The following is a 22,072-nucleotide window of genomic DNA, read 5'->3' as shown; positions in this document are numbered from 1 at the left end:
CACACACGCTCACATGGTCACAAGCACACACAGGCATGGTCGCTAACACACATGCTCACAAGGTCACAAGCACACACAGGCATGCTCGCTAACACACATGCTCACATGGTCACAAGCTCGTCTGCTCGCGCTTGCGCGCACACACACACACACACACACACACACACACACACACACACACACACACACACACACACACACACACACACACACACACACACACACACACACACACACACACACACACACATACACACACACACACACTGAAACCTATAATTACACCAGCTAAAGTCTCAGCATTGATGTACTGACTGCTGACATCATGCAGTGTAATGTAACTGCTCTCTCCCTCTGCGCTGGTTTCATCAGCACCCTTATTAAGACTATTTCAGACCTCAGTCAGAGTAATATCAGGTCAATTGGACCTGATGGACAAGTGACAGAGAGCATAGTTCTACTAAAGCTCCCAGCTGGACTAGGCCTAAAGAACAGCAGTTGGACAGGTGGTAGGAATACTCGAGAGAAGTGCACACATAGTAGCCTACCTCTACAGTACTTTAAACTTGTTCCTCTTTGGAAACACACACCCATACATGCACCACCATGCTCCTTGGCAAATGCTTGTAAAATGCTATATTTTCTGGTTGTTACGTTTTGTCACCATTCGTTCATTAGGCTCTGCATTCGGCAAATGTATGTTTTTCTCATATAAAAAAACTATCATGATTGCTTCGATTTGATCTCTTCAGCATCACTGTATTACCATTTTGCACAACTGATTTGACTCTTGACAATAGTTCCATTGTTGGTATGTGGATTCTAGCTCTTTGTTCCACCTGTAACCCAACACCTGAGAATGTTAAGATGTCCTGCTCTCCCTCCAGTTTCCAAATGGCACATAACTGTAAAACAACTTTGCTTCTCTCTCCTCTGTTTGGGAATATGGAGTGACAGATAACGGTATTACTCATGTAACCAAGATAAAAACTGTCTTAAACAATTGTTCAAAAATCAACTGATATAATACAGTTTCAGATTATACTTTCCGTAAAATCCTTTCACTGGAGGGTCGGGTGAGAACAACTCTGATAATAGCGTTACCATAGAGAGTGTTACAGTCCCAGTGACAATATGGACCTGGCTTTGGGCGAGTCAGAGTCAGGTGTAACATGGCTGCCCTCTAGACAACTGAAATACATAAACTGGTTTGATTAATAGCTCAGGAGGGTCAAGTGTCAGGGGTCAGCAGACCCCTCCGGCCCTCCCTGGTGTGGACTCATGGAAGCCGACCCTCAGACAAAGGGCTGGCCAATCACAGAGCAGGTCATCAGTGACTCTGTTTGGAAACTTGTGCCTTACCTGCTCTACTCAGAATGAGTAATGAAAGCAAATGTCATAAGTGGCATTCCAAAACATCCAATAGGTGAAAAATGTGATTTCTAAATTAACACAAATGATCAATTGTAGGGGCCGAGTAAACATTGATTTTCCATTATGTTGAATATAAAATCCAAGTAAATTAGCATACTGTATTCATTATGAATAAACCATGCAATAAAAAAAGTAGATTTCACATGATACATTTTCGGTGCGATCAATGGAATCACAAACCCTGTTAGGAAATGCCTGATGAAATTTGAATTTGTAATGTGATAATTGAATAGGCCTACCTAAATGACAAATCCGTACTTTACTCTCGTATGTCAGCCTGCACACCTTTGTATGGAATTTTAATGTTGATCATTACTTTAAAGTTGTCAAAGAATAACTATATTTACCATTTATAACATTCAGTGTAAGGCTAAGCTAAAAACAGAAAACATAGTCCAACCTATGAACACCAACACCAGTCAGGATCTGATCCAAAAACACAACACACAGCGAAAAGGATTAGAGTAAAGAACTTGACTGACGATAACCTGAATGCGGTTTCCAGTTCCACCTTTTGATAACCATTCAGCTGTGTAACACACTGTATCGTGTTCCAGCTCCGGCTTAGCGTATCAAAGCAGCTCCCAGCATCTGGTGAAGGGTGGAGCTGTCATAGCTGTCTCATCAAATACACACACCAACGACTGACAGGTAGGTTGGATCATTTTAGGCCTCAGAATAGGGACAATACCGTAGCCTGAGGCACTGCGGCTATCCCCTCTTTGTAATGGAAACATCTAGAACGTCAACGCTACGGAACAGAACAGACAGGCCATGCCAAATAATGCTTTGATATTCTACTTGTAGAATGCACCTGTGCATCATTGGCAGTTCGTCATTGTTCCTGCCGGTTTTACGTGTTTGCACAGCTGCCTGACTTGACTGTTCTTTGGAAGGTGTATTGAATGTTGTTGTATCTGAAAGGTAAAGGTTAAGTCTAGCCAAAATATTAGGGTGGATAGATTTACAGTATAAAAGTTTGAGTAAAATCTCAAACTGAGTAACTCAAAGGTGGAGAGGCATAGCCTTTACATATATTGTTTGCCCATAGTCCATAAGGATTTGCCTGCTTGTAAATCACACCTCTTTGTCTTTACATGCAAAAGACAGGTCAGTGATTAAGATACAGTATATTTACCTTGTAATAAATATGCTTTGGATAGGTCTTCATTGGCCTCCTCTATGATAGTGTAATGTAATGGTGGGCTATCACTGAGTACACTGTACTAGTGTATTTACTTTCTTTTTATTGTCACATACACACCGGATAGGTGTTTTACGGTGTCAGCCATTGTAATAAGGGGCCTGGAGCAAATTAAGGTTAAGAGCCTTGCTCAAGGGTACATTAACATATGTTTTACTGTCGGCTCGGTATTCGAATCAGTACACTTTCGGTTACTGGCACAACGCTCTTACGGTTAGGCTTGCCTGTCTTAACGAACAAGGAGAAATCCAAAACGAGGCTTTCTCAATGCAGATGAGACAAGAATATTAGCCTCTTAGACCATAAAGTATTATTCACCCCCCACCACCAAAACGAACACTTTAACCGTAAACAGCGCTGCAAAAACAGCAAGGCTACTGTACCATTTCGAACTGCTTCTAGTCTATCATCAATCCACAAGGGCCGCGTGCGGTGGACGGGTGAACACCCGCGAAATTCACTGAACTAACTCCTGAGGCAAACGGAACCAGGTAATCTCAATGGCTTTTCTAACAAACACTAACAGTAGGCCCCATTTGCTTTGTATCTATTACCGGCATTTTATCTGACATCGTTTGTTATTCTTTCCTTAGAGAAAATAGGTTTGCCTTACCTGGCTTTTAGCTTGCAAGATGGTTCGTGGCAGATAGTCTGTCAGGAAGCAGAGGGTCGCCAGAGTAGTTAGCTAATTTAGCTAGCCCAAAAATGTAACGTTGCCAATGTTTATTGTTCCACTAAAAGAGTACCTCTTGCGTCTGGTGATATTTTAATTAGAAATTGTGCACCAATATTGAATTTTAAAAGCCTGTTATATGAATTGAAGTGCCATTTAAAATATACCACATGTACGATTCAATCAATTAGATTAATATGAATAAGGGCTTGATAAAATGCCCAAATTCAGGATTTTGACATGACCTCTGTCAACACTGTCTCTTCTAGAAAGATGTTAACCCATTTAATCCCAACATTTCTCCCAAATTACACCACTATTGTAAAGCCCTAGTAATTTTGTTGCTTTGACAAAGTCATTTCTGAAGATTATTATTTAATGTGATTAATGATTAATTTACGTCAGTCCCTAATTTTAAGGTCAACTCTGTTTCATGAACTGAACACTCATGAAACTAGTACTTTTAAAGTATTTTTTAAAAGAAACATTGAACATCTAATAGTTCAATCATAGAGTAGAAGCAGGTGTGCTGGTTCTATTCTATGTCAAATGTTGGGTGTTTTTTTGTGGAAAACTGAGCGGGTTGAGCATTAAAACCTGTTACCCATAGACAGGCTAGAAATGTTTTAACAATTATAATTTTTTAAAGCTTGCATTCAATTGACAATCCTGTTATGATCAACCCTGTTATGGTCAACCGTGTTACTTTATTTGGCACTTACTGTAGTTTTACTATTTTTGTATTTATCCTCTTGAGATGGGAAAACATGTTTTTTATGAAGTTTAACATTTTCTCTTTATGACAATGTTAAAATGAGGTAAAATCAAAAGTTTGTTTTGCCCAAGTTACACTTCTCAAAGGCAGTGAATTGATGGAATGACCTATTTACTAACTCACACAGGTAGAATATCTGACACGTGTGTTTTCTATTCAATTTATTTCAGCAACTTAGACCTTAGAACTGGATAAACACTTGGAAAATGGCATACAGCAGGCAAGCTAAGGACTTCGTTGCCATTTCTGATTTACATCCAAATACAACACATCCGGTGAGTCATGTGATATGATACAATTGTTACAGTAACCTAACTTGTGGGTGGATACACCGCCTTGAAAAAAATGATTCAACCAATTTGATATCTTGAAGTGAAATAAACTGTCAAGACTACAACAATCATTTTGAATTGTGACTGTTGTATTGATTAGGCTAAATTGGTTTGAAGCATACAAAATGTTGAAATATCTATTCTGTTTTTCAGAGAGTGGCTGGAGTCATCATTGGAAAAACTGATGTCAAAAGCTTTCCAGACAGGAAAAGTTGAGGATTCAATTTCATTATATTTCCCCCATAATTTAATATTGGTGCATACTGGCATCAAATAGTCTAAATACAACTTCCACGTATTCATGTAGTATCACTGGTATCAAATTCAGCCTGCTGTCCACTGAGGCCTCCTGCCTTTGTCCTCCCAAAACATAGACTTATCCCCAAGGCATGCCTACGCTGTAGCCTACTGTGCTCAAGTTTATGGCTTGCTCACTAGAACGCTCTACTGGCAGTTTTCTGAACTGATCTCTGGCATTTCAGGTATTGGTTTTGACAGATTCACTTTCGGCTTCACAATCAAGGACTCGCCAGACTATTTCATTAATGTATCCTTGTGGGGCAACGATGGATACATAAATGGACTCTCTAACAGCTTCCACATAGGAGACTGTGGTAAGATTATGCATTCAATTAAATTCTATGAAGATGTAAAATAATACATCATGTAGAAACAATGTGTTCGTCTTTTTGATAATTACACTAATTTATCTGTATTTTACCCCCTTCAGTTATTATAGAAAATCCTTTAGTTGCTACCAAAGATCCTGAGAAAGAGGATAGATTCTGCCCCTCAACTCCCAGGTGCAGTGTACTGAGTGGTTAGTTCTCTTTTTAAACATGACTATACTCTAGTAATACAAGTAACAAAACCAATTTCTCTGTTCAGCTTCTACAGGTTGCTGGTGAGTGAAGCTCACTCCCAGCTATCAATAGGCTCTGACATAGAGATGATGAACAGGCTGCTGCCTCTGCTCCACCTGCCTGTGAAGGACTCCCGGGACTTCTACTCTTTGGGAGACATCGTGGCCAACGGACAGAGTCTGGACAGGACCGTCATTAACATACTCGCCGCCGTTCGATCGGTAAGAACTGAGAGTGCATAGAGTAAAGTAGGTCTTGAGGAGGGTAGTATCCGGTACACTAGTGTGACTTTAGACTATCATTATATAGTTGTATCTATTAATATAGGAGCCACAAACTAGGCCCTATTTTCACATGTCCTGTGGCATAAGTACCATATGTATTGGAAAAGCTAAAAGTGTTTCCAAACCACTATTTCTGCCCTCCAGATTGCAGAGCCAAAGTTTTTCACCACGGCGGACGGACGCAAAGGGCAGAGGCTAGAAGTGAAGCTCTTTGATGATTCTGTCACATCTTTTCCCTTAGTATGGTAGGAATTGTACCACTGTACCCCACATGTCTTCAATATCACCATCCTCTCCCCTGAGTTAACATAACCTTTGTATCACACAGCTGGGACAGAGAGGCCATTCAGCTAGTTCAGACTCTGATACCAAGAGAAACAGGTTGGTATACAGTGGACTCTAATTATTTGTGAAATGGAAATGTGAGATTTTGTGTTTGTTTTAAAATGTCATTGACTGAATAACACTTTGTTGTGTACTTTAAGTGCTCTTTATCTCGGATGCCAGGATTGGTTTTGACAGCTTCCGGAACTGCATGACAGCTACAGTCAATTCTAAAACCATAATCACTGTCAACCCGGGTAAGGATATCACTTTATTTGGATTGATCACATCTGTTTACAACATATTCTCCATTGAGACACAGTAGACAATTGTTTTCAAATAGAATATTTTAATTTTCCAATACCTTATGCTGTAATTAATGTGATTCTGTTTTGAGATACATAAGATACAAAGGAAGCCAGCCTTCTGTTCAGCTATGCCAAAGAGGTCTCTGAGTCTGGTGTGTTGCATGAGGATGACAGGCCTGGAGATGTGCCTGGTAGGTAACAACTATGACTGTAGTATTATCATACAATTGAGACTTTGCACATTTTTAAACATTTTTTAAATTTAACTAGGCAAGTCAGTTAAGAACAAATTATTATTTACAATGACGGCCTACCCCGGCCAAACCTGGACCAATTGTGCGCTGCCCTATGGGACTCCCAATCACGGCCGGATATGATGCAGCCTGGAATTGAACCAGGGACTGTAGAGACACCTCTTGCACTGAGATGCAGTGACCGCTGCGCCACTCAGGAACCCTAATGAGTTAGGCCAGAGAAGAAGAGGCAAAGCAAGAAGGTTAACTCCACCCAAAATCTGTTAATGAAAATAAGAATGAATGAAATTCATGAAAAAAGAATGTCAAATTTGGTCAACAAAAACTGGAATTGCTAATTTGCTACATAAGGTTTATTTGATCTAATAGAAGTTTGGTAATGGTTAGGTTGGTACGAATGCACACTGATATAGGTGGACGCACGTGGAATTTCGGCAACTACTGAAAGAAACAACTTTATATCGGAGTGTTGTCTGTTCACTCGCGTGTCTGCCCTCTCATTGGCTAGAATGGCCCCACCTGATCTCACTTCCTACGACCTGCCTTCCATCTTTAAGGACATGTGTTTCCATTGTTAGAGCGGTAGGGTTGCAAAATTCCAGGAACGTCCAATAAATTCCCTGGTTTTCCCAAAATCCCGGTTGGATCAATCACAGATATCAGGAGGGAATAAGCAGAAAGGCCGGTATCCTCCATCCAGGATTTCTGGAAAACCATGGAATTTATTGAAAGTTCCCCGAATTTTGCATATAGAGCAGTCACTCGACTATCATGTCAATATAATTTTCCTTCTTCTTATTATACCTTTATTTCAACAAAGAACACAGACTGAGACCAAGGTCTCTTTCACAGCTGGGCCCTGCGTATACATGTTTACACATACAGTTGAGGTACAATGATTAAGAAACTACACAAGACAAACAAATCGATCACAGATAACACAAAACAATACAGCAACAGATTACATTTACACACAGGTTATTCCCCTAACAGCACAAGAACTCGCATTACCCGAAACAGTTACAAGCAATACAAAAATAAAAATCCTCCAATAAATATTTAAAATGGGCAAAGGGGACAAGAGTCTCAATAATAGGTCATCTTTGGTTAGGCCTACATGTATGATTCTCTGTTATTGACACCACTGTTCTCCTCTCTCCAGTGGAATCTATCAGTGATGTGTATACAGTGAGCCAGCTCAAACTCAAAGCCCAGGAGAACCCGGAGGTGTTCTGTGGAATCACCTACAGCTTCATCTCCAAACTAGATCTAGACACCTCTGTCTCCAAAGTCATCAGAAGCAGGTGGTAAGTTTAAACAGTGGATACACTTTGACACATGATTATTGAATTCACCATTTCTCAGCAAATCCCACATTTTCTGACTACACATTTCATCTCATTGAAACGTAACTACATTAGCACCCTTTCTTTTTCCTGATTTACATATTGGTGCTGGTCTCCTCCCTGCTCAGTTCCAAGTGCAGGTACCAGGTGAATGAGGAGATTCAGAGCTGCTCCAACACAGCCTGCCCTGGGGGAGACCAGCCTCTAACTGTGACCACAGGGTTTGATCTTCTGGTGGATGTGACAGACCACACAGGAACCCTGCAGTCCTGCTCCCTGAACGGCACTGTCGCAGAGAAGACTCTGGGATGCAATGTGAGGGGAAATACAATATATAATAAGTGGGCTCATGCTGGATTTGTGCAGTTGCCCTAATGTGCAACCATGGTTGACAGCTCTGCCCTCTTTTGTTGCAGCCCGAGGAGTTTGTGAGTTTAACAGAGGATGAGCGAACGGCGATGAAATGGAAGATTCTCTTAGAAAGATGCAAAGTATATATCAAGGTGTGTAAAATCCTTATGTCATTGGTACTGATTAGCTTTGAAAAAGTTTTGAATGAACCTGTCAGTGGCAGCCTTGTCAAGTATTTTTCTCAGAATTTTGGGGTGAGGAACATAAAAAAAATGTCATTCTACTGTATCTTTCAGATCACTCCCTCTCCCAAAAGCAGAAGTGGAATGAGAGGCAATGTCCTGCAGTGTTCTCTCGCTGATCCAGGAGAAGTGAAGCAGAACATGTCTGCCCTGCAGTAATCACGTTTACCAGTTGTGTGGTTGGGTCCAAGTGTGGCGAGTCCTTCAGTAGCTTTCTCATATTAGGTGAATAATGGTTGAGATGCACCTTTGACATGGCTTGTAGGTTCTGTAGCTAGGCCTAGATAGAATGTACACATTTTTCATATTTATTTCCCTTTATTTATTTGGTATTGTATATGTGCTGTAATGTACTTTATTTATGTGTATAGTGATATATATATATATATATATATATATATATATATATATATATATAGAATAAAAATATTTTTGAAACCATTGCATTATTCTCTAATGAGCTTGGAGGCCTATCCAGTTTACTGTGCAGATACAGTTGAAGTCGGAAGTTTACATACACTTAGGTTGGAGTCATTAAAACTCGTTCATTAAAACTCGTTTTTCAACCACTCCACTAATTTCTTGTTAACAAACTATAGTTTTGGCAAGTTGGTTAGGACATCTACTTTGTGCATGACACAAGTAATTTTTCCAACAATTATTTACAGACAGATTATTTCACATATAATTCACTGTATCACAATTCCAGTGGGTCAGAAGTTTACATACACTAAGTTGACTGTGCCTTTAAACAGCTTGGAAAATTCCAGAAAATGATCTGATGGCTTTATAAGCTTCTGATAGGCTAATTGACATCATTTGAGTCAATTGGAGGTGTACCTGTGGATGTATTTCAAGGCCTACCTTCAAACTCGGTGCCTCTTTGCTTGACATCATGGGAAAATCAAAAGAAATCAGCCAAGACCTCAGAAAGAAAATTGTAGACCTTCACAAGTCTGGTTCATCCTTGTGAGCAATTTCCAAACGCCTGAAGGTACCACGTTCATCTGTACAAACAATAGTATGCAAGTATAAACACCATGGGACACGCAGCCGTCATACCACTCAGGAAGGAGATGCGTTCTGTCTCCTAGAGGTGAACGTACTTTGGTGCGAAAAGTACCATTCAATCCCAGCAAAACAGCAAAGAACCTTATGAAGATGCTGGAGGAAACAGGTACAAAAGTATCTATATCAACAGTAAAACAAGTCCTATATCGACATAACCTGAAAGGCCGCTCAGCAAGGAAGAAGCTACTGCTCCAAAACCGCCATAAAAAAAGCCAGACTATGGTTTGCAACTGCACATGGGGACAAATATTGTCCTTTTTGGAGAAATGTCCTCTGGTCTGATAAAACAAAAATAAAATGGTTTGGCCATAATGACCATTGTTATGTTTGGTGGAAAAAATGGGGATGCTTGCAAGCCGAAGAACACCATCCCATCCGTGAAGCACAGGGGTGGCAGCATAATGTTGTGGAGGTGCTTTGCTGCAGGCGTGACTGGTGCACTTCACAAAATAGATGGCATCATGAGGCGGGAAAATATGTGGATATATTGAAGAAACATTTCAAGACATCAGTCAGAAAGTTAAAGCTTGGTCTCAAATGGGTCTTCCAAATTGACAATGACCCCAAGCATACTTCCAAATTTATGGCAAAATGCGTTAAGGACAACAAATTCAAGGTATTGGAGTGGCCATCACAAAGCCCTGACCTCAGTCATATAGAAGATTTGTGGGCAGAATTGAAAAAGTATATGGGAGCAAGGAGGCCTACAAACCTGACTCAGTTACACCAGCTCTGTCAGGAGGAATGGGCCATAATTCACCCAACTTGTTGTGGGAAACTTGTGGAAGGCTATCTGAAACTTTTGACCTAAGTTAAACAATTTAAAGGTAATGCTACCAAATACTAATTGAGTGCATGTAAACTTAAATAAAAGGTGAAATAAATCCTTCTCAACTATTTTGACATTTCACATTCTTAAAATAAAGTGGTGATCTTAACTGATCTAAAACATTGAATTTTTACTAGGATTAAATGTCCGGAATTGTGAAAACTGAGTTTAAATGTATTTGGCTAAGGTGTATGTGAACTTCCGACTTCAACTGTATATACGAAATAACGATGAGACAAGATTCTGGAAAACAGTCATGTTTGATGTGAAGCACATTTATGTGACTAAAAATGATTATACACTACTAATCTATCTTGGACAGATGCACATAACACAAAAAGGTAGTAGCATTAACCGAGGATCTTATGCAATTATGCAAGATATTAGTTCTGCGTGTCCAAGATTAATACATTACATTCAGGTGCCTATCAGACTATCTCTTGCGAATCCAAGGGGCCATTCTGGCCTTGTGTTCCCACACCAAGCGTTGACAACAGTGCGACCAGCGTACGAAAGTCCTGACGCTCTGCCCACATATAAAAACATGTTACTTGCGATACGGTTTACAAACGTTTTGGAACATTACTTTCATATCAAAAATAAATATTTTGGGGGTGACAAGGCATCGCTCTTCTTGTTTATGGAAGAGAGAGAGATATAGGGTCCCCGAATACCTGCGTGTAACGGAAGGACGTCAGAAAAGTGTTGTAACTGAAAAATACTATTAGCTGCAGCAGTGGTAAAATAGTGTACAGTAAGTTGATATTTTGCATTTGTGATATTATTTTTATGTGATATGTAAGTAGCGGGCCTTATGTTTCTAGAACCGCGATTGAGAATCAAATCACGTTTAGATGGAGTATCCGGCTGTTTTGGCTGCCAGAGACAGTTTACCTCTCTCTGAACAATCTCTTGTGGACAGATGCACAAACACATGGTAGTAGCATCTGACGAAGGACCGTGGGATGCTACGACTAACAAGGAACTTATTCTATTATGCTTATTTTTCATCACTGATCATTTGGTTAAATCACGATTTCGCAGGCGCTCGCGTCTTTCGAATTTCGGAAGGGGTGGGTACATTTCGACCACTTGTCCGAAACTGGTTGAGTTTCCGTTTAGAGAGGTGGAGACCTCCTAGTGTCCTTGGTGCATTTTATAACTACATATTCCCCCAGAATTTCATCGAGCATATGATGTGACTTTTTAATTGTGGGTGTCTGAGATTACCTCTGAACATAGGGGTTGGGTTCCTGCCAACTACATTGCAGATGCATGCCAAATTTTAGAACGCCTGGACAGGTATTTAAAATATCAGCTAACCAAATCATATGCCACAGCAATCTGATTCCCGACTGCACAGTCAATGACGTGACACCAAACCATTGGTTGATGCAATGCAACGCCTGCCCTTCTAGTCCGCATGAACTCAACCAACAAAAGGACACAGAGTTTCTAAACCCAGAGGAGCAACATCGTGAGTAATTCCATGAACGCTTGCAAACAGACCAAGCAGACCTTGCCGGGGTTTGAGAAGTCTGAGGTGAATTTTTTTTATCTAGTTGTACATTTTCTCAAATTCTAAAGGCACAACCTAAATCCGAGCCAATGTTTTATGTATTTGAATATGTTATTACTCCAACCCCGTGAAAGTGACAAACTGACGCGTTTTGTAATGTTCGTCAAATAACGAAATGAGTGACTGATTTGACGGCCGCACATGCGCAGTTTTGACGCGAGACGCCCGTTAAACCCGATGACATGTTTCTGGCACGAGTTTAGCTTGACAACGTTGCCATGAAATGGCCTACTCGTGTGATCAGGGATTTCTACTGGAGAATCAGTTTCTGCCTAACTTGATCCTGTACTGTATTGGATAAGGATATTGGACGTTAAAAGGAGTAGCTAGCTACAGTATGTGATGTCATTATTCAGAATGACGACAACGTCGTTATCAAGGTCCCATTTTTTTAGTCTTTTGATTCAAATAATTTAATAACAGTTTAATTGTTTGTTAATAAAAAATAAAATACATGCCCTACCCACCATGGAATACACACCATGGAATACAAGATTGTGAGTATTCAATTAATTATACGGCCATATTTGCTACCAATATTCTTATCTGAATTAATGTATGCGCAGAACATTTTAAATTGATGAAAATATATAGGATTGTTAAAGGCATCAAATTGATGTAATACATTTTTCAAAACACAAAGCCCATTGGTCAAAACGGCATAAGAGTTCATTTTTGGCGTCTGTGATTGGTGCATTGACACACACCCTCGATAAGTCTCATGTCCCAGTACAGTCACCAGTCAACCACAGATGGAAGAGGGAACCTTATAATAAGTAATCTTTGGTACGTAGCCTACAGTCCCACCCAAACATGGCTGATACAGAGACAGCCGAGGAATCTTCTTCAGGAATTTTGCAAGAAATGTTCACGTCCCCGTTGAATTTGAGTCTGCTTGGCCTCTGCATATTTATTTTACTCAGAATCTTCTGCGGAGACAAGCCTGCAGATATGGGCGAGGTTGAGGAACCTCTGCCTAAACTCAAGAACAGAGATTTCACTTTAGCGGAGCTGCAACCGTACGATGGGCTTCAAAATCGAAGAATTCTCATGGCTGTCAATTCAAAGGTGTTTGATGTAACCACAGGAAAGAAATTATACGGGCCAGGTAAAAGAAGTTGTAGGCTATTTACATTGGTTATTTCTGCTCAAATGAATGGTTGGCGCAACTGTAGCCAAGTGGCTTACCCAGTAAACTTAATACATACGTGTCTTACTTTGTGTCTATTGAGTATGTGTATAACTAGTACGACCATTCTAAAACGCCACACCCCCTTCTTCTTCATAAATCATTGCCCGCGATCGAATTTCACAACACGCGAGCTGCAGCCTCGAGAGACCGCTGACGGGCGTAGTTCTTCCTGACGTCGTTATTCCGGGTAATGAGAAACGGAACAACGGAGCCCTCTGGCGGAGGTGCGACTACACAAGCTGCAACTGGAGTGTTAAACCGAGTTGGCATGTGCTAACCTCTCACGGAGTTGATTAATCATGCCCTCACTGAAAATATGTAGAAGTTGCATATATTCTAAGTCTGTATAATAAGGTAAACTATTTATCTTATTGATGTTCCTCGCTTTTGAGGTGCGCCTCAGTTCTCTTCATGTCAATTCAGCACAAATAGCTTGAGGTGTAATGTTCAATTCAGCCAGACCAGATAGTTGCACAAAGTAAGCCTTGTTGAGGCCTATTGAAGAGCAATAATAGGCCTACTGGCTGACTCTCATTCCAAGAATTCTTATCTTTCAGTCTCAACATCGAGAATAGAGGGCTTGTTGTTGGGCTATTTTTGAAGCCATCTGATCTTAGAATAGAGCAAGGTATGTCTGTTGGAGGGTGGAAGTTTAACTTTATTTTCACCAAATTTAAGAAACATTGCATACTTGTTTCATTAACGGGGCAATTTGCAATTGCTACCTCAAATTTTGGACTTTTAAATGCATTATATAAATCCATTGATTGAGATAAAAGTTTGGTTCTTGAAGAATATAATTGATAAATGCCTCATGTGCTTAGTTGTACCCATCAGAACCCCAAATAGAAGCTTGTTTTACTCCAATGTTTGTAGACAAAGTAAGTAAACATGGTTAAAACAGTTTTATATAGTTTTAAAATCATGGATGGTCAGTATTTGCATCCATAGCTCTGTCTATGAATTTGAGTGGGGTTACATTTCTCCAGCCTCATCCTTCTCATTTTTACCAAAACGGGCTGGGTGGGCGTATGCTTCTGTTTCCAACGGCTGATTGCCGCTTTAAATGGTAGTCATCAGCAAATGTATAAACCTTGACAAATAGTTTGTCTATTCACAATTACATTTCAAATTAATCTCTTTGTCTGTGTTGTTCTCCAGTGGGTCCATATGGATTGTTGGCTGGTAAAGATGCCTCCAGGGGCCTGGCCACTTTCTGTCTGGAGAAGGAGGCCCTGAAAGACACCCACGATGACCTCTCGGACCTCAATGCCATGCAACAGGAGAGCCTCAACGAATGGGAGACCCAGTTCACCCGTGAGTTAATGGACGAGTTGGTAGAAGTTGGTACAAAACACTTTAGATACTGTATTTTCAACTTCTACCTCAAGCGAAATGGACCTCTTGCAGTCAACATCACATGCACACACTCCACTCAACAGAATGTAGTGCAAACTGTTGATGCACCTCGTGGGGTGTCTGTTTCTGCAGTCTGTTTCTGCTTCAGCCAACACCTCTTTGGTCTGTTGTTTTACTTGACTATGATAGAAGAGTTAGCTACAGCACATTCAGTATGGCACCATACCTGGGCATAATGTTGTAAACACTACTTCGCATCAAATGAACACCTTCAATCAATTACATTGAGTAGTGCTGTGAATTGAAACCCAGACATGGGAGGCAGTCTTTGTAGGCTAAGGCTAGTAATTACAATGTCCTAGAGCTCAACTGTGGTGTCGTGTGTAGCGAATGTCTCTCAGGAACTCAATGTTCTTTTCTTCTACTTCCTGCCTTTTACAGAAAAGTATGACTATGTTGGCAAACTTCTGAAACCTGGAGAGGAACCCTCTGAGTACACTGATGACGAGGAGGTCAAGGACAAAAATAAGGACTAGAACTCACAAGTGCACACAGGAAATTCAGATGCTTTAATTATTTTGGATAATGTGATGCATATTGGCTTGTGCTGCGGCCATTGAGCGAAATGCTTTCTCCTGGATGGCTTTTGCATTATATCAATGTCATGGACCATCACCTCTTATGCTATGTTCATATGCCACAGACCTTAAAGCCGCAATCAGCAGTTGAAACAATAACAAAGCATTATCAAGCCCCTGTTTAGGTTAAAAAAAAAACTAAAAAAACTGGATGCAGCGACTGACCATCCATGATATAAATGTATAGTTTTAACTATGTTTTTAGGCTAAAAGGGGTTTGTTTACATTGACTTTGTTTACACACATTGGAGTAAAAGAACTTTATATGTTGGGTTCTAATGGGGTACGACATTTTAACTATTGAACTAAACTCGTGAGGCATTTATGTTATATTTGTCAAAAAATAAGGGGTTAATATCATTCAATTATAAGTCCAAAAGTGGATGTTGCAACTGCAGATTGCCCCTTTAACTTACCAAAATGCACCAGATTTTTATGTTCAGGTTACAATAACTTTTGAATACCGTAGTGTTTTTGTAAAAGCAGTATACAGGTAGTATACACCTTTCTTGTATTTCTCTACATGTTTATTTTTTGTATATGGTGATGTTTTGTATGTGATCTTGCCAGATTGTTTCTATATTTTATTGTTCATTTAAAAAACAAACATCTTGGGATACCTATCAAACAATCTTTTGTGTATAAAACCAGTAGATGATGGTAATACCACGGAGGGGAACCACCAGGCCACCTAATGATGGCTGCCGGTGTGGCCATGAGGTGGGGGTAAGATGGTGGACTGGAAAAAAAGGAGAAAATTGGAACATGTTTTGAGTGAATATGGATTGGTGGATCACACAGAACATTTGGAAGAGCTACAGAAGCAAATTGAACGTGACCAGAGTTGGGATGAATTAACTGTGGTGGCAGGTGCGGTGAAGACCGCAGAGTTTGAGCCTCATCATGATGATAAAGATGATTCTAGCCCAGTGGGGCTGAGATTTTTGGAGAGAATGGATCCTTGCCTTCTGGCAGATCAATATGTGATGTCAGGTTGGGTGGAGAAGAGGTTTGGGAATGTTAGGTCGGTGAAAGTGACTTGAAGTGGAATCATTTCAATTTTTTGCATTTCTGTCATCCAGAGGGAATATGCACTCTGCATCACACGACTGAGGACAAGAACTGTGACTTGCTTTCCTCTCTGGAGCAGGGCGCCGCTGAAAGGAGTGATAACTGGAGTGCCGTTAAGTGTTGAGGTGGATCAAATGAAGTTAAAGATTCTCAGTGTCTGTGACGCCCGCCGTTTGGTGTGACGCAGACCCGGTGGAGAGTGGTGAAACTGAGAAGACACTGTCTGCACTACTGAGTTGTTATGCAGAGTTTTTACCAAATAAAGTCAAGTAATGATGCCCGTTATCCAATGAGAGCTTTTGTCCCAAACCCATTACAGTGTTGTAGGTGTAAAGGTTATAGTCATGTTGTAGGAGGGAGATTCCTAGATGTGAGAAGTGTGCAGGAGGAAATGAGACAGGAATGTGTAGTTTCTGTGGAAAAAGTTGTGTATAAACTGTAGGGGTAACCATGGTGCTGGAGATCAGAGGTGTCTGGTGAGCGAAAGGCAGGTTGAGGTTGCCAGGATCAGAGTAGTGCAGAAGGTGTCATATGCTGAGGCAGTGAAGAGAGTAGTAGAGGAAGATGGGTCCAAGGTGAGGGATCCTAAGAGGATCCCTGTGAGTAGGCCAATAGAGAGTGATAGGAATAACGTGCTTCTGTAAGGTTGTTTTTTTGTTTTTGCGTTCATTGCCATTGCTGTCAACTTTACCGCAGGAATGGATCATGGATCACAGAGGATAGATGTTGCGGTGGCAGCTGCAGAGATGTACTTGGGTGTACGAGATTTTACTGAAGAAGAGTTACAAGGTGTTTGAACGATAGTGTCCCGTCCTTCCAGGCTGCTGGCCTCGGATCAGCCAAAGTAGTGGAATAGTGGTGTTGGGTTAGTTGGTAGGACAGTTTTTTTTTCCTCACAAAGTGTAATGAATTCATACTACAGAATTGTAGACTGATGCACAGCCAATACAATAGGTGGCTGCATGCATCTATAACATTTGTTTGCGGACCACCATAATACCAAAGAAGAAGAAGGCAGAGGTGGGATGGTGCGTTGAGTAAAGTTTATGGAAATTAGTGTAAAACTGTAGCATTGAAGAATGGCGCAAAACGGGTTAGTTGTTCATAAAGATAAGACTCGGTTTGATAATGCCTCATTCTTGTTGGAGTCATTTTTCATAGATAAAAATGTGATTTTGGGAGATCTATTTGCGGTCAAGGAGAGAGTGGAGGGTGTACTAGGAAAGGTGGACTCAATCAAACTTACCAGGAGTGGTATGGTATTGATTTATTGTATATCACAAGAACAAAAATAAACTGTCTCTGGGAGTTATCAGAGTATGATGTAGAAAGCTTTGATTTTTTGAACAGGGTGTCATCTCTGGCGTTGTGGTGGAAATTAAGGCTGAAAATCTAAAGCACCACGTTACTCCGTACCAGGAGTAGTGGATGCAAGTCCATTGAACCTTATGGTGAATGGAAGAAACAGTGGTGACCTGTAATTTTTTGCCTGTTTTGCATGTTATTTTGGCATTAATACGTGTCACAAATAATTTTTCAAACAATGTAAAATACATATATTGAGTTAATTAAGTGTAGCTCAGTGCTTTCTGTGGTGGAGGGGCAGCCAGCGGAAAATACAGAGTGTAGGGGTTGGTAATCTTCTCTAGTTGCGCTGTGATTGGCTTAGTGTCCCCATGAGTGACAGAACACTATGTCACAGCAACATCTACAGGGAGAGCTAGAAAATTCAAGTGCTGCCATATAAACCCAGCAAAAAAGAAACATCCCTTTTTCAGGACCCTGTTTTTCAAAGATAATTCGTAAAAATCTAAATAACTTCACAGATCTTCATTGTAAAGGGTTTAAACACTGTTTCCCATGCTTGTTCAATGAACCATAAACAATTAATGAACATGCACCTGTGGAACGGTTGTTAAGACACTAACAGCTTACAGTAGGCAATTAAGGTCACAGTTATGCACATTTAGAACACTAAAGAGACCTTTCTACTGACTCTGAAAAACACCAAAAGGAAGATGCCCAGGGTTCCTGCTCATTTGTGTGGACGTGCCTTAGGTATGCTGCAAGGAGGCATGGGACTGCAGATGTGGCCAGGGCAATAAATTGCAATGTCCATACTGTGAGACGCCTAAGACAGTGCTACAGGGAGACATGACGGACAGCTGATCGTTCTCGCAGTGGCAGACCACGTGTAACAACACCTGCACAGGATCGGTACATCTGAACATCTCACCTGCGGGACAGGTACAGGATGGCAAAACAATAGCCCGAGTTACACCAGGAATGCACAATCCTTCCATCAGTGCTCTGACTGTCCCCAATATGCTGAGAGAGGCTGGACTGAGGGCTTATAGGCCTGTTGGTTGTAAGGCAGGTCCTCACCAAACATCACCGGCAACAAATGGGCACAAAACCACCGTCGCTGGACCAGACAGGATGGACAAAAAGTGCGGTTTTGTCTCACCAGAGGGGATAGTCGGATTCACGTTTATCGTCGAAGGAATGTGTTACACCGAGGCCTGTACTCTGGAGTGAGATCAATTTGGAGGTGGAGGGTCCGTCATGGTCTGGGGCGGTGTGTTACAGCATCATCGGACTGAGCTTGTTGTCATTGCAGGCAATCTCAACGCTGTGTGTTACAGGGAAGACATCCTCCTCCCTCATGTGGTACCCTTCCTGCAGGCTCATCCTGACATGACCCTCCAGCATGACAATGCCACCAGCCATACTTCTCGTTCTGTGCGTGATTTCCTGCAAGACAGAAATGTCAGTGTTCTGCCATGACCAGCGAAGAGCCCGGATCTCAATCCCATTGAGCACGCCTGGGACCTGTTGGATCGGAGGGTGAGGGCTAGGACCATACCCCCCAGAAATGTCCGGGAACTTGCAGGTGCTTTGGTGGAAGAGTGGGGTAACATCTTACAGCAAGAACTGGCAAATCTGGTGCAGTCCATGAGGAGGAGATGCACTGCAGTACTTAATGCAGCTGGTGGCCACACCAGATCCCGACTGTTACTTTTGATTTTGACCTCCCCTTTATTCAGGGACACATTATTACATTTCTGCTAGTCACATGTCTGTGGAACTTGTTCAGTTTATGTCTCAGTTGAATCTTATGTTCATACAAATATTTACACATGTTAAGTTTGCGGAAAATAAACACAGTTCACAGTTTGAGGATGCTTCTTTTTTTGTTGATTTTATTTACATTAGAAGTGCCAATCCAAGAAGGCTCAAGGTCATTGGCCACAGATAAAATTACTTCAAATCACATATCTACCGTAGCTTTCATTTGGACTGATCATGTCAACATTATACTTTCAAAATCTTAGCTAGCAAGCTAGACAAGCAGTCATCATCATGAATCACGTTGACAATCTACTAGCAAAACCTTTTTAATCCTTGTCATATGAAGAGAAATGATAGACCAAATGTATCGGTGCTCATTGGCCATTGGATCTAAACATTACACAACAAGTTGGAAATCGCAAATTCAACAATGAGTGGTTTGAAAGGAATCAGTTGCAAGCGTTGCAAAGCAATCACTATTTTGCTTCCCCTGTTATTCGATGGAGAGGGTGTGTAGTCCAAGTCTGGGTTTTAAGGGTCTCTTTTCCAAGCTTAAAAGGATAAACATTCACACTCAACACTGTGGGCCAGAAAAGGTTGAATACATTGGCCATGCTGTCAATCCAGCATGACTTCTGCCACGTTGAAAACAACTGGAAAGTCAGAACTGGGAAATCTCAGACTTCAGTGAGTACAAGACAACTGGGAACTCATTAAAAAAACTATCTCCAGCTGGGAAAATACATTTTCAACGGTCATCCAACTCGGAATTCCACGTCGGGAACACAGGCCTCTTTCTAGAGCTCCGACCTGAAGATCACTGACGTCATGATTTGATCTTGTTTTTTTCCAGAGTTCACAGTTGTCTTGAAAGCACCATAAATCCAGAGAATGCCAAACTTTGATGACAAAGTTTCATGACAACATTTTTCCATACGAAGGAATGCTGCGCCCCCTTCCTGTTCAAGTGAGCACAGCACAACGGTGAGTCCAAAAATGTATTGTATGCTGCTGCATAAATTATGTAATGTTCAAGGTAGATTTGTATACTGTAGCTAAGAAAGTAATACTAAGTGTATGTTGTGTTGTAAGCTTTTAGTAGCCCATGCGCCTCACCCTAATAATTTGGTCCCTTTCCCTCTCATAACTTAGCCTACTGTTCTGACTTGGCGGTGCACATGTAGCCTATAGCCTTTTTTAGAGAAATGTCATCATTGAATATTGTAAGAGCTTTCATTGTCTGCTTATCTGCCCCCTTTATTTATCCTACGGTTCTGACTTGGTGTACAGGGAGAATACTGTAAGAACGGCTCATGTTATGAATTATGCCGCTGTACATTTCAAATAGTTATATTGACTATGTCAGTCTTAGCTCGCTCATTAGTGTCTTATTCAAAATTACGATTTGCCTCTTATGTGCTCATCGTGTCCTTATGCCATAGTTTGTACATCTCAATTGTCAATAGAAACCACATTTGTTTAAGCAAGTCAGCCATATTAGCTATGTTTTTTAAAAGGCATTAAATGAGGCTGAATAAACTGTTTCGCTGTCAGACAAGGCACCCCTGATAGCCAGGTGTAGCGGTGGTAAGGATTCACTCTATAGTGCTGAAAAGAAAGCTCTGCTATTGGGACAACTTTATGTAGGCACCTTTTGTCACCGTTATAGTACAATTAATGTATTATTTAGTGTTGTGTAGTAGCTTTGCTGCATGCATCCCCAAAAATATTTTGGTATTTTGCCCCACCAAGATTTACATGCTAAAATCGCCACTGGGAAGGAAAGATGAAAGCCTATGGGTGCTATTGCTAATTTATGAAGATTCTCTTCCTAAACATGTAAAGCTGGGGCATATGAGATACGTGGTGAGAGCTTATGCGAACAGACCGTTACAGTCTCTTAAATGTAAAACGTGGCAAGTGTGTGCAGATGGAATAAATATGTTGTGGAAAAGTCAGTGGATACACTGTGCTGCAATTGTGGTGGGAACCACGTTCCCGAGTTCCAGGAGTGTCATGTAAGGGTGAAGATAGTCGAAGTAGCAAGAATCCGGGCTGTCCACCAGGTCTCCTATGCATAGGCAGTGTAAATTGTGGAAGCAAGTGCAAACAGTGGTGTAAAGTATTTAAGTAAAAATACTTTAAAATACTGCTTAAGTCGTTTTTTCGGGTGTCTGTACTTTACTATTTATATTTTTGACAACTTTTAGTTTTAGTCCACTACATTCCTAAAGAAAAGAATGTTATTTTTACTCCATACATTTACCCTGACATCTAAAAGTACTTCAAATGCTTAGTAGAACAGGGCAATTGGCCAATTCACACACTTATCGAGAGAACATCCCTACTGCTTCTGATCTGCTAGACTCACTAAATACTAATGTTTCGTTTGTAAATCATGTCTGAGTGTTGGAGTGTGCCCTGGCTATTTGTAAAAAATATTTTAAAAATCAAGAAGGCATGTGAAATTATTTATACTTTTAATACTGAAGTATATTTCAAACCAAATACTTTTAGACAATTACTCACGTAGTATTTTACTGGGTGATTTTCACTTTTACTGGAGTCATTTTCTATAAAGGTATCTTTACTTTTACTCAATTATGACAATTGGGTACCTTTTCAACCACTGCGTGCAAATGCCTTTAAGTAACTCAGTTTTCAACCCACACGGAAGGTTATTGCACCTATAACGTATTGTAATGAAACAGCAGGGAGCAGGTCTCGAACCCTCGACCTTCGAGCCCGAGGTCCGGTGCGCAATCGATTGTGCCGCAAAAACATGCTCGTGCGGCAGGGTCGATTTCGGCGGTTATAAACCCAGGGTCGTTACACCACTCCCTCCTTTGTAAGAGCACGTCCTCGCGCTAT

At 40.9% G+C, this 22,072-nt stretch overlaps 2 protein-coding genes across 2 annotated transcripts; both read left to right on the top strand.

The window, feature by feature from the left end:
- Positions 1–3,010: 3,010 nt before the first annotated feature.
- meiob (meiosis specific with OB-fold) lies at positions 3,011–8,774 on the top strand. Its single transcript, XM_046352021.1, has 14 exons — positions 3,011–3,129; positions 4,257–4,361; positions 4,572–4,629; positions 4,901–5,032; positions 5,149–5,221; positions 5,307–5,502; positions 5,710–5,810; positions 5,894–5,946; positions 6,051–6,146; positions 6,296–6,388; positions 7,614–7,758; positions 7,926–8,112; positions 8,214–8,300; positions 8,445–8,774. Exons 2-14 carry the CDS (start codon positions 4,293–4,295, stop codon positions 8,547–8,549), a joined length of 1,395 nt encoding a protein of 464 aa, XP_046207977.1. The 5' UTR covers positions 3,011–3,129; positions 4,257–4,292; the 3' UTR covers positions 8,550–8,774.
- A 3,831-nt stretch (positions 8,775–12,605) lies between these two features.
- On the top strand, positions 12,606–16,407 carry LOC124037309 (membrane-associated progesterone receptor component 1-like). Its single transcript, XM_046352020.1, has 3 exons — positions 12,606–12,977; positions 14,223–14,378; positions 14,862–16,407. The coding sequence occupies exons 1-3, from the start codon at positions 12,683–12,685 to the stop codon at positions 14,954–14,956; spliced, it is 546 nt and encodes a 181-aa protein (XP_046207976.1). The 5' UTR covers positions 12,606–12,682; the 3' UTR covers positions 14,957–16,407.
- The last annotated feature ends 5,665 nt before the right edge of the window (positions 16,408–22,072 follow it).

The sequence above is a fragment of the Oncorhynchus gorbuscha genome, linkage group LG06 (genome assembly GCF_021184085.1).
Source record: "Oncorhynchus gorbuscha isolate QuinsamMale2020 ecotype Even-year linkage group LG06, OgorEven_v1.0, whole genome shotgun sequence".
Taxonomy (NCBI): Eukaryota; Metazoa; Chordata; class Actinopteri; order Salmoniformes; family Salmonidae; genus Oncorhynchus; species Oncorhynchus gorbuscha.
Note: the sequence above shows the minus strand (reverse complement) of the source record. Positions and strands in the feature narration are given on the sequence as shown.

What these genes read in the sequence shown, in the direction of transcription:
- LOC124037309 (XM_046352020.1), top strand. Translation starts at nt 12,683, where the DNA reads ATGGCTGATACAGAGACAGCCGAGGAATCTTCTTCAGGAATTTTGCAA. An exon ending in AAAGAAATTATACGGGCCAG is followed by an intron (nt 12,978 to 14,222) that starts GTAAAAGAAGTT and finishes GTTGTTCTCCAG; the next exon opens with TGGGTCCATATGGATTGTTG. An exon ending in ATGGGAGACCCAGTTCACCC is followed by an intron (nt 14,379 to 14,861) that starts GTGAGTTAATGG and finishes TGCCTTTTACAG; the next exon opens with AAAAGTATGACTATGTTGGC.
- meiob (XM_046352021.1), top strand. Translation starts at nt 4,293, where the DNA reads ATGGCATACAGCAGGCAAGCTAAGGACTTCGTTGCCATTTCTGATTTA. An exon ending in TACTCGCCGCCGTTCGATCG is followed by an intron (nt 5,503 to 5,709) that starts GTAAGAACTGAG and finishes TCTGCCCTCCAG; the next exon opens with ATTGCAGAGCCAAAGTTTTT. An exon ending in ACATCTTTTCCCTTAGTATG is followed by an intron (nt 5,811 to 5,893) that starts GTAGGAATTGTA and finishes TGTATCACACAG; the next exon opens with CTGGGACAGAGAGGCCATTC.